We start from the raw sequence: 12,576 nt of genomic DNA, 5'->3' as shown, positions 1-12,576 counted from the left end.
GTTAATACTTCTAATATTCTTAAAAATATCAAATAATTAACCTGTAAAATAAAAATTAGTATTTTAATGTTTAAATGGGTAGACAATTTTGAGAAAAATAAAGCAAGAACACTAAGTAATATTATGAGAATTTTAGCAAGTTTGTTGGTAGAATGTGTAGAGATCGTGGGGAACATGCTTGCAATAGTAAATCTTGCTGAGAAATCAGTGTTGATGAGATGAAAAATTAAATCGTGTATGAGGGTCAAAGTGACCTTGAAAAAACATGCTAGCTTTTTTGATCTATCTAAACTTTTATTTATAGAAGCAGGATGAGATAAATGAGGAGGTTGTTAGAGCTTTGTTAAGATATCTTGGATCTTTTTGGATGTTTGTTTTTCCATAATATAGTTGGTCTAGTTGTATGTCACATCATTCGCGTCCTACATCACCAGTAACATAATCTGCCACATTAGTAAAGAAGTAGCCAATAAATGAGGGAATGTTTACTTGTGATCAATTTTATTTAGCAATCTAGTCTACAATTGTCATTTGTCATTACAAAACGTTCCTATGAGTAACGTGTAATTTGAGGTGTGAAATATAGTTGACGTGCCCACTGGGCCTTCGGTCATCAAATGCACACTGGTGTCGTCCTGATCGCATTGAACTTGCAAGAAGAATACACCATGCATTGAATTGATTAGGTATCGACATCTCATAATACACTCACATATAGGTAACAAAATTTACATGGGATGGCATTCAGATTCTTGACATCCATAGAAATCTTTTTTACACAAATCAAGTTTAGTTGAATCGAAACAATCACAAAATAAGTGTAATATAATTATCATGTGATTGATTATTTTTTTTAAATTGTACACCAGTCATATACACAACAAGTGTATTAAACTTGTCATATAATTAATTTAAGTTGAAGCAAAGGCAACGTGAGGTAGAATTTGTGATTAAAGATGGAATAGGGGCAAAGAAGAGGGATAAGGCTCAAATTGACTTGTTCCAAAGTAATAACAAAGTCACTTTCACAATATGAAATATAGACAGTAGTCCAATAAATAATACTAGCCATAAGCCATTCCTTATCTGAGATTACTCCTCTCAAACCTCAATTATTTGCAAGTGTGAGTTTGTATTTTGTGTGGGTATGTGGGAGGGCGCTATTGTTTATTATAAAACTTGTCCCTTGAGAGTTCAAAAGGCCAGATACACCCTCTCTCTGTACCAGCCCTAATCACTATAAATACCCCAAGAACACATCATTTCTGTGGAGGAAAATACGCGGAAAATAGAAGAAAAACAGCTACCCATCTAGACAGAAAATAAAAGCAGAATCACCATACGTACGTACATAGATTTGGAGTGATTGAAATGCAGAAGCTGGAAATGTGCTTACAACTGTTGAAGCTTGCAGTGGAGTTCGCGATGGCGTTTGTGGAAGCGGTTGGGTCTGTATTTAACCAGACCACTTCTCCTGCTTCTGCAAATCCTAATCGCGCAGTTTCCGTTCCATACATCGGCATCGTTCCTTGATTATTATTATTATTTTTTGGTTTGAGAGGAAATGTCATGTATATTTGCCCTTTTTCTTAATACCATTTTTATGTTTTTTCTTCTGTTTGCTCATGAAATTCATCGAGAATCAAGAAGGGATAGTGATGTATACGTGCCTTTTTTTCTTTTTTGGAAGTGAGGTGATCTTCATATGAATAGAGAGAGTTGTGTTCTGGAGTCGATAAATCTGTGCAGAAGGAAATTTGAAGAAAGTTGGGATTTGATCTGATTGGTTTCTGGTAAATAATGCAGTAACAGAAATCTGGTTAGAAAGCTCTACCTCATGCTATAGCAGAACAAGTGCCATAAATCATTGAACTATACAAATCAAATTTATTGTAATTATCGTATAATTGATTCAAATTGAGATAAATCAATCTAAATTAGAATTTTTTATGGACTTCAGAGTTGAAAGGGAGAGAAGCATGGAAATTTTGAGAATGAGGCAGTCAGTCAATCAGGATGTCTCAAAAAATATAATATTAATTAAAAAAAAAAAAGAAGATCTATTTTAAATTTAATTATAAAAATCATGAGGTTTTGCAGTAACTATTATATTGTTAGGACACCATCCATTCTTAATTCAAAATTGAAATAACATTGCTGGGCTTCCAAGAAACGTGATGTTGGACCGTTTTCGATACCAAGAATTGACTTTGTATATTACTGGTAATGCAAATATTTAATTAGTCTTTACGAGATTTGCATGGTTAATTATTATTATTATTATTTTCTGAGTAATCCATAATCTTGGCAGATGCTAGTGATCGGATACGCCCCTTCAAAATAATACCATAGCATGATTCTGGAATAATTCTGCATCTCTTTGTTCTAGTAGGTGGATGAGATGGTAATCTTATCTACGTCTTTCTAAAATAATGCAAAATTCAATTATTTTGACAAGTCAGAAACAGCTCTATTATAAAAATTATATAAATGACCACTTTATTTGCATGGACGCATACAAGAATAAATTGATTTACATTTGTTGTTCCAAAAAATACAACAATGTATATTTTAAGTGATTTTAGGATGATTGCTACTCTAAATGCAATGGACACATCTCAATTCTTCAAGACTAACCTATAAAATATACCACGATTAGAACTACACAGAAAAAGGCCCAGACTATCCAATACATAAGTTAGTAAATTCTAGAAAACAAATTGAATATCATAACAAGAATAGAGTAGCAAAAGTTATATTTTGATACATAAAGAACAACTATTTATAGAATTTGTCCAATTGTACGATTACACATGAGCTATTGATCACAAAATGTTACAATGGTAACACTCAATCCGTACATATTAAAGTTTTGGAGTAACAGAAGCAAGATTGTAAAAACCTTGAATTAAAGAAACGGATCAAAGCTTGTGTGAAAATCTTAAGTATTTAGCAGGAAGGTCGTGTCAAAATATCCCCGTATCAAGATTAGACTGTAATTAACTGATAACTACATTATAATTTATCCCTTGGTATGACAAAATGAGAGATCAAACGAGAGAATTCCAAAATGGTATTTAATGCAGGGACACTAAAAAGCGGAGGGTTAAATGTTAAAAAAATGGTTCCACTAACAAGTGTTCCTGAGTGTATAGTTTCCCTTCAAAAACAGGCGGGATGCGAACAGCCAAATGCCAATAGCAAAGTAGAAAGTAACCTTATTTTTGGGTTCGATACGAACCTTCAACCAGAAAAATAAACCAAGATTATTTACAAATAATAAACTAATAAGATTATCTGTATGCACCAGCAAATAGATAATCTATTTCAACTTTCAAGAACTGGGTATCGAGGTAGAAAGAACCACAAAGGTCAAACATTGCAGCCCGTCCTGCATTTTACCCAACGCTGTAGTATGACCGGAGCGGAGACTTTCAGTAAATGCACTGGCCTTTTCTTGAACAGATTTCTGAGTGACAACTTCTTGAGAATCCGTAGCAGCACTTTTAATAGCTGATTGATAAGCTTCTGCTACATCTGATATACCTGAGAAGTGAGACTAAAGATTATTAGATGAAGGGAAAAGACATGAATCTCATTCGTTAGCGTTTATTGTCATGGTAGGGAGAGTCGAGCTAAAGCAGCCAATATTTAATATTTATAGTGATCAAGATCTTTCTACCAACTACAAATAGTTCACAAACTTTATATCAAAGAAGTAACAATGGTGATGCCACCTTCATATGTATGGATCATACAGGCTTCATATACTCACTAAAGACTTGTTACCTGTAGCGTCTCATCCTTATTATGCAATCATTACTTCATTCGGAAATGAAAATGCTTAAATGTGGCACATGCAAATGGTTTAGAAAGCACAAAAAATTATTTCCCAGTTTTTTCCTTCGGCTTCCTATTGTTTGAAGTTATATCCTCAACAACCATTGAAGCTTTTTCTCTTTTAAGGGGGAAAAAATAAAAGGAGAACACTGAGTGGTTAACCTCAACCAAGGCTGTAAGCCAAGGAATAACAAGTACAGACGAAATAATTTCCACATCAAGTAAATCAAATTGACCAACTATAAATGACTACAGGAAAAGCAAGGTGAATATATCTAAGATTCTAAACCATAACTTACCAGTAATGAAACTATTGAAAACAGCTTCCATATTTCCAGTCATAGATTGTGCCTTCGATCTGATTATTTTAGCCTTTTCCACAGAATCCTCAGGCCAATCAATCAACCCAATTTCCTCCTCAATCTCTTGGTCTTGCACTTTGTTGGCATTAGATATGATGGATTTCCCAAGCATCAGCAGTTGAGATACCGAACAACAGCACATTTCAGAAAGTCTCTGTCAAAATTTTACATCCATCAAATCATTACTACAAAACTTACAAACTAGTTATTACTCGATTAAGAAGATTTTTGTGGAAACTGAAATAACTCGTATGCATACATGAACACCCTCTGAATGAAGAGAATCAAGCCTCCCAGAGGTTCTCTGAATTATGTCATTTGGAGACAGCCCAACCAAAGCATTAGCAAAACTGCAAAAGATCAAACTCTCTTATAGCTTTACAAATTAGAACTGTGTTTTCGTTCCAAGATTTTGTAAAGTGTAAGAAGAGAGAATATAGAAGCCAGGAGTTAAATCTCTCTTCATATGATGCCAGAGTTTGATCATCTCATTTCCATTAATTTTGCAACTTTTAAGCAACCACTAAGGATGTCTTTGGATTTGGAGCTAAAGATTTCAAATCCACACCCAACAAATTCTTTGAGCTTGTTGGATAATTATATGTTAAAGCATGTCGGATCTTTGAATTCCTATTTGAACTATATTTTGTGGCATTATAATGGATTTGAACTCCTTTCCTCAAACCATTCCTTCAAATCCAAATCCTCCGCTCCAAATCCAAATGTAACATAAGGAAATTCCATAAGTAGATCTGAAAGGGTTAAAACTCCCAGAATGAGTATAAGCATGTTCAATGACCTAAGAAAAGAACTAGTAAACATCTCTAAAAGGTATACATTGGTTTGAATTTCGACAAGTCAGTAGATCATCATTGGAAAAGAAAAGATACCTGAAACTTAAATACATAATACTTGGATGCAAAGAGTTGAGGCTGCATCCTACTACCTCTACCATTTGCTTACAAGACTAGTCTCTACTCATGTGCATGTGGTAATAAAGAAATTTACTGATGATGAGCTGCGTTATATACCACATATATCAGCTTTATTTAAAATTATGATTCAGCCATTTCTGAACACAATATCACACAATGGAATCAATGGTATAAGATACCATGAGCATCCTTTCAGTGGCTTTTCCACTTTACATTCCTCCACTCACCCCTCACATAATGAAATTCCCAGGTCATGCTGGTTTGTTTTGAGGTTTACCCATTCCTCAATGTTATTTATACAAACTGAGAATGAGACGATGACAACAGAAAGAAAAACAAGAATAAACGCCACATGCACCTAGGCAAGAGGTAAAGCTGCAGGATTCTTATTAGACAGTTCTAGAATCTAGTATGGCAATCAACAGATTCTGAAACAGGTCTATTTGGCTGCATAAGAGTCCAAACAAAAGCAAGACATATGAAACCATTTTACCATTTTAAAAACATTTGGTAAGAGACCTGTACTTCAAAGTTCAGCCATAGCTCACGGGAACTCATTCCTTGAGATGTGCTACAGCCATGATATAGTCAGTCACATACACATGCAAACAGACACAACTATATGAGCCTTAATAAGAGTAGCAGTAATGCAAGTCTTAAGATTACTGTCAGCAGCCACACAATGTCATCATTAACACTCAAAACAGACTACAGATCATGAATAAGAAGAAACAACGAGAATGCAAGGTAAATTTACCCTGCAGCCAATTCAGCAGCCTTGCGGACACTGGAATCATTCAAATTTCTTAATTGATCAATGTTGTCATTATCTCCAGCCTCTATTTTCTTCCCTTTTTCTAAGTATATGTTACCATCAATTTCAGCACTTAAGCTGAAGATCTGTTGGACTTCTTTAAGCTTTCCATCATATGTAGATTTTTGTTCAGCAGAGAGTTTAGCTTTTCTTCGGTTATATAATAGCGCATGATGATTGGACAATGCCTCCAACTCCTGCCAGGAAACTCGTATTAAACATCAAAATCCCATATTACTAAACTAAATGCACCTAGATGAATATTGTGAACGTAGTACCTCCAATTGCTCTGGACCTCCATAGATATAAAAGCATCTGTCAAATGTAACTTCTTCAAACAGTTGATCATCATCTATCAGTCCATCACTTTTCTTTGAATTTTTCTCAGCGTGAATCCCAGTCTCTGAAATTAAAAGATCCATAGTTTCTTTTCCCACTAGCTCTAGCACTTGCATACCCTTTGCTGTAAAAGCTTTTCCTGTCTACATGGGTTAACCAAGACCGATGAATTGTGCCACAGCTCCGGAAAGAGAAAAAAAAAGAAAGGAAAATGGTAGCTGGTCTAACCTCTAACAGAGAAGGTGCAAGAGAACTAGTTGGCCCTGGTAGACCACCATCTTCAGTTGATCCAGTAAAACTTGAAGCTGAATCCTCAATCCTAAGAAAAATAGAAAATCATCCTGGATCACCAAAATTGTGATATTCCTACAATGAATAGACAAAGCTATAGATGTCTCCCAGTTGTACCTCTTTATCTACAAATTGTGATACTCCCACAATGATACTTTAGACATAGTAGATGATGCTGTCAATGAATGAAAAAGGAAAGACATACTTGTGAACTAAATTGGCTCCTTCTTTCCATGCAGTTCCCAAGGCTTGCCAAGCTCCTGAAGTAAATGATTCTACTGAAGTATCAAGAGCCCTTAAACCCTGCATAGACGTTATAAAACTCAAGTTGATAAGTGGAAATTAAATTTGAAAAATCTCTGAATGAATTGGACACCAAAACATCTCTGAGTGAATCAGTTTGCAGCACTCCATGAAACAAAAACAAATTAGAATCATGAAGAGATGGCCCTTTGATATCAAGACAAAGAGGGAGATCAGTATAGAAACAGGAAAAAAGATGACTGTTGTATAGCATGTCTCACATATATATTTATATGTTCAACCTGGCTAAGAAAGGAATCTTCACTGGCTTTCTCTAGTTTGTCAAGAGCTGCTTTGCGCAGCTCATTGCTTTCGTCATCACTTTCCTCTTTAACAGCAGATGCTTCCGTACCATCCTCCTGAGAAGATTCTGAATCTTCAGCGATAGTATCCGAAATGCTCTTTGCTGCTGTCCTAGCTGCCTCAACAGCCTGCATTCACAAAAGCATACAACTTAAATAAGCAACATGTAATTCCACCAAACAAATGGATGTGAATTGATCTGAGCATCAAAACTGAAATGCATTACAGTTCTTCGGCCTCGCAATTCTTAATAAGTGGGCCAAGGAAAGAAATAATAGTATTTTTTGAGATTTTCAGTAATACCTACTGACCTATACGTATTCTCGGAACAACAACATTTTTGCCCGACTTACTAATTTGCCTATAAGGAATCACAAGACCTACTCACAGAAAATTTGCCAAGTACAAGCTCTACAAATGTAACGTTATATACATAAGTGATAAACTAGATGAATTTAAGTCATGATGTCAATACACTGCATTTGCAAGTTTATATTCACAAACCATCAGCAAAAATAAAACAGAACTACTAGATCCATATAACTTTAAGCTCCACTCACACTTCCGCGAAACAAATAAAGAAAAAGATCAATCACATAACCTGACCAATCACACGTCAATTCCATTTTCAATTAGCTCGACTCACGGCTTATACATCATCTAGAAATAACATCAATCTGAGCCTAACGACCGCGAGATAACATAAGCGAAAGAGTGTAACATTTCAAACTAGAGTACTCGTTGCCTATGTAACAGAGACATACATTACGAGAGATCTCCTCAGCGGCGACAGCAGCAACTTTCTGAAGATCTGATAGGTAAGACAGCGGTGAAAAACCCCAACCGCCCCAACCACCGCCGCCTCCACCAGTTTCTCCCACCGAAGAAGGCTGTCCTGCGGCGGCGGCGGGCGGCTCCTCCGCCTCAGAAGGCTTCGCCGGGTTATCCGCCATTCCACACCAAAACTACGCAAACTTTCCTCAAACAAAACAAAACTTGTACAAAAGTTTCCGGAAATCCTGAACAAAATAGAGGATAGCTTTATCCTTTTTCCTTTACAACCTCAGGGAATAACTAGAAGTGAGATTTGAATCTGACTACAACTAATTTTGGAGGATTTTAATCTCTAGGAATGAGCCATTCGCAGTGTTCTTTCGTCGTTTATTTGAACCCAAACTGCTCGCGATCTGGCGATCTGGCACGATGTTTTCATGACGGCAATCGTTATCAAGCTGCGCCGTTTTGATACTACTTAAACGCGGTCGTTTGCAATGTAGAATAAACTCGTTCAAATAACTAATTTAAGTAATATTTAAATCATTTTTAAAACCTTGTTGATTGTTAGGTTTTCTTTTTCTTTTTCTTTTTTTTTTTCCGCACACACCCGTACACTCACACTCATTCAAGTTTAAAGTCGAGATATCCCGTCGTAATTTTAACTCCAAAATTCAATAAAGTAACAATACATGAGTTATTAATTAAGGTATATAAATTATACACTTTCTGTTCAGATTTTTATCGCAGTTTGTGATTATGATATCATAATTAATTTTTTAAAAATTGAATGTTAGATTCTATAACTTTTAATTAAATAAGCTATGAAATTTGTTCTGCATTTAAATAAATTAAATAGGTCGAATAAGATAGTATTCGAGTTTGAATTGAATTTTAATTTTAATAAAAAATTAATTTTGAAATTTATCTTTTTTTTCTTATTATGTTGGACGTAAATTAGTTATAATCAAATTAATTCGGGTAGTTTTATTTGTCATAGATATTTTATCCTTTTTTTGTTAATTCAATTTTCAAATTTATAAAAAATATATATATAAAAAAGGACTATTCATACTATGTTTTTTGGCGAGCTTTAGATGGATGTAACGATATTTTACTATGATGAAAAAACTGAAAGTCTAGAACTATTTAATTAATTAAAGTAAATATTTGTTTGCTTTAATTAGTTTTTTAGTAAATCAATTAAATTGCATTTGATCATAATCATGTAATTGCTCATAAATAATGATAATTAAAAACGAAGTATATGAACAAACAATTAGCAAGAAAATAAAATAAAAACTTGAATTTTTGAGCTAGAAGCTAAGGTATTACATGCAATATTGAACCCACGTTTGAAATGTCACGTGAAATAATTGCATATTATGTATGCATGTTGGATACAAAATTTGACTAAGGGATGACACTATTTTTCACCTACAAAAATTGGCAAGAGTATATATATATGTGATGTGATGCTCCTTAATAGCCCGGGATAACTGGCGGCGGTGGAGATGCGTAGTGGGCTCCCAAAATAGGGGGGAGTTTGGTTGGCGGGAATGCAAATGGAGGTGGGGATTGTTGAGCCGCTTGTGGTGGCGGCGATGATGAACGGCCAGATGGTTTTGGAGGTTGTGCTTGTGTCGGTGATGGGGGTGGAGGTGAGAAAGCCGGCGGTGGAGGTTTGTTAGTTGCTGTTGGTGGTGGTGGAGGTGATTTTGGCTGTGGGGGTGGTGGTGAGGGAACACGCGGCGGCGGGGAAGCTTGTTGAGTTGGTGGTGGGGGCGGTGGTGAGTGAACACGCGGCGGCGGGGAAGCTTGTTGTGTTGGTGGTGGGGGCGGTGGTGAGCGAACGGGTGGTGGAGGAGATGGTGACTGCATTGGTGGTGCAGGTTGAGGTGTGGGAACAACACGCGGTGGTGAGCGACCGGCTGGTGGTGGTGGAGGGGCTGACTGCACTGGTGATGCTTGAGGGGGAGAAACAGAACGCGGTGGTGAGCGGTTGATCGGTGGTGGTGGAGGGGGTGACTGCACTGGTGATGCTTGCGGTGGAGAAACAGCACGCGGTGGTGAGCGGTTGATCGGTGGTGGTGGAGGGGGTGACTGCACTGGTGATGCTTGCGGTGGAGAAACAGCACGCGGTGGTGAGCGGTTGATCGGTGGTGGTGGAGGGGGTGACTGCACCGGTGATGCTTGAGGGGGAGAAACAGCACGCGGTGGTGAGCGGTTGATCGGTGGTGGAGGGGGTGACTGCATCTGTGATGCTTGAGGGGGAGAAGCAGCACGCGGTGGTGAACGGTTGATAGGTGGTGGAGGGGGTGACTGCATCGGTGATGGTTGAGGGGGTGAAACAGCACGTGGTGGTGAGCGGTAGATCGGCGGTGGTGGAGGAGGTGATTGCACTGGTGATGCTTGGGGGGGAGAAACAGCACGCGGTGGTGATTGAACCACAACAGGAGGCAAGGCAACTGGAGGTGGCGACGATCCATCTTTCGTTGGGGGAGCAACATTCACTGGCTCACGAGTAGGAGCTGGCGCAATAGACGGCTTAGAAGGTTTTGGCGGGAAAGCTGGGACTGGAGCCGGCTTAGGAGCTTGAGTTGGTGGCTTAGAAACATAGGGCGGAATGAAGGCCTTGGGAGGTTGGACGGTTGTTTGCTTAGAAGGAGCAGGGACTGGAGCCAACCATGGAGCCTGAGCCGGGGATGTTGGACCATCTCCTCCCTTTGGTGACTCGCCATTCCTATTCGGCCTGCAAAAGGCGTTACAATCTGCCTTCTTGCTCAATTCTAAGGCGCACTCATTCTGGGATCTCTGGTGCTGCTCCCGGCCGAAACAGTTGTCCTTATCGTCCAGCTCAAGCCCCGGCAAGGCGTTCGGGTCGCAGATGGGATTTTTCTCCTCGAAATAGTTGAATGAAAATGTGAAATTTTTCAAGCTCGGCAAGGTGCAAACTGTTTCAGGCACCTTGCTTCTGAACTTGTTGTCTGCAATGTTAATGACTTCCAAGCCCTGCATGAACTCCATGCCTCTCGGCAGGTCTCCCATAAACTTGTTACTGCTGATGTCGAAAACTGTAGTGGTGTTCAATAGCGTGATTTCTTCGGGCAAGCAGCCAGAGAGAGCGTTGTTGGACATGATCAACTCGTCCATCTTGCCCGCCATCTTGCCAATGCTGGTGGGAATGCAACCGGTGAAATTGTTGTTGGACATCACCACAACCGAAGCTGGGGTGTTGCCGAAATTCTCAGGGATAGTGGATTCGAACCGGTTGCTGTTCAAGAAGATAGCGTCAAAATTCTTATCAAACAGCTCCGGAGGCAATGCCCCTTCAAAGTCGTTGAACCTGAGATCAAGGTACTTAAGGCTCGGAAGTTCCAGGACAACTTCTGGGAACGGTCCCACAAACCGATTATTACTCAAATCAAGCTCGTAGAGAAGCTTCAATTTCTTTATGCCCTCAGGAATGATGCCACAAAACCTGTTGGAGTTTATGTGGAGGAGGCTAATGTCGATGAGGTACTCAATCTCCCAAGGGAGGTGGCCTGCAATGTCAGCATGATTGAGATCAACGCCAGCGACCACGGTGATGTTAGGATCGTCGGGCGCCTTTTCACAAACGACACCATTGTAGGAGCACACGTCAGTGCCGACCCAATTCGTGGTGAAATTAGTGGGGTCAGAGTAGATGGCCTTCTTCCACGCCTGAAGGCCAATGTAAGCACTCTTGAGCCTCGGATTAGGGAAGGTGGACGCAGCCTGATCGTCATGACCATCAGAATGCCCTCCGTCCTGCTGGTTATCATTCCCCAACTTTATACCGACATGGTGACCGTTGGAATGGCCTGTTGCGTCGTGTGGGTGATGCCCAAGCTTTACATCGACATCAATAATGCTTGCCAAGGAAGAGAAAAAGAGAGAAAGAAAGATAGAGCAGGCGAAGAAGGTGTTCATTTCCTGAGGATTAGCCATGATTGGGAGAAGCCGGGACTCATCGCTGCTTATAGAATATGAGAAGGCTGGGAGTTGTTTTGGGACCACAGGATGGAAAAAGGTCAAGGTGAATTTTGGGCAAAAATATAGGAGGCGCAGCGTGCATTTGGCATGTTGATTAGTCTGAATGGATGGGATTCATATACACCACATGCAATTGCTGAGAATAGGCAATGGTTGAGTCTTCCTTATTTGAGCTGTTTGTAAGGAGATCGAGATGTTGCAATATTCACTATCTTCATTTTTCATGCCAAATACCGAAATTTAAAACATTATACTAATTCATTTTTTTACTTATATATATATATAGGTCAAGGTTTAATTAATACAAGAACCTTGATCATTAATTAATTTGTATTTAATTTGACCTTAATTTTCACCACCTTGCAATAAGTAAAGAATTATCTTTTCTTTTGTTACACAAAAATAAATTAATTTAATTCTAACGTACGTCAATACAAATAGAAATATCAAATCACTCGACCTCGATTTTGTATCTAACTTAATTCTAATTATTATTTTGACATGTATGTTAAAAATTGAACCAAATTATATATAACCTCAAGCTCAAATTTTTATTCCTTTCCAAATTTAAGTATTTGCTCTGATCTCTCGTATTGTA

The 12,576-nt window shown here is 38.4% G+C and overlaps 2 protein-coding genes across 2 annotated transcripts; both read right to left on the bottom strand.

The window, feature by feature from the left end:
- Positions 1–3,106: 3,106 nt before the first annotated feature.
- LOC105172857 (uncharacterized) lies at positions 3,107–8,423 on the bottom strand. Its single transcript, XM_011094446.3, has 9 exons — positions 7,952–8,423; positions 7,127–7,315; positions 6,787–6,884; positions 6,519–6,609; positions 6,230–6,433; positions 5,895–6,148; positions 4,462–4,552; positions 4,140–4,356; positions 3,107–3,546 (listed from the first exon to the last, which is right to left on the bottom strand). Exons 1-9 carry the CDS (start codon positions 8,138–8,140, stop codon positions 3,335–3,337), a joined length of 1,545 nt encoding a protein of 514 aa, XP_011092748.1. The 5' UTR covers positions 8,141–8,423; the 3' UTR covers positions 3,107–3,334.
- An 860-nt stretch (positions 8,424–9,283) lies between these two features.
- LOC105172972 (uncharacterized) lies at positions 9,284–11,933 on the bottom strand. The gene has a single exon (XM_088885892.1). The coding sequence runs from the start codon at positions 11,931–11,933 to the stop codon at positions 9,444–9,446; it is 2,490 nt and encodes an 829-aa protein (XP_088742018.1). The 3' UTR covers positions 9,284–9,443.
- Positions 11,934–12,576: the final 643 nt, after the last annotated feature.

Source organism: Sesamum indicum, linkage group LG10, assembly GCF_026168435.1.
Source record: "Sesamum indicum cultivar Baizhima isolate 11 linkage group LG10, ASM2616843v1, whole genome shotgun sequence".
Classification (NCBI taxonomy): Eukaryota; Viridiplantae; Streptophyta; class Magnoliopsida; order Lamiales; family Pedaliaceae; genus Sesamum; species Sesamum indicum.
Note: the sequence above shows the minus strand (reverse complement) of the source record. Positions and strands in the feature narration are given on the sequence as shown.

Bases quoted from the DNA above. Each gene is read 5' to 3' on its own strand.
- LOC105172857 (XM_011094446.3), bottom strand. From the start codon at position 8,140: ATGGCGGATAACCCGGCGAAGCCTTCTGAGGCGGAGGAGCCGCCCGCC. The intron at 6,610-6,786 runs GTATGTCTTTCC...TATTTTTCTTAG, and splicing joins GGAGCCAATTTAGTTCACAA to GATTGAGGATTCAGCTTCAA. The intron at 6,434-6,518 runs GTTAGACCAGCT...TAACCCATGTAG, and splicing joins TTGCACCTTCTCTGTTAGAG to ACAGGAAAAGCTTTTACAGC.
- LOC105172972 (XM_088885892.1), bottom strand. From the start codon at position 11,933: ATGGCTAATCCTCAGGAAATGAACACCTTCTTCGCCTGCTCTATCTTT.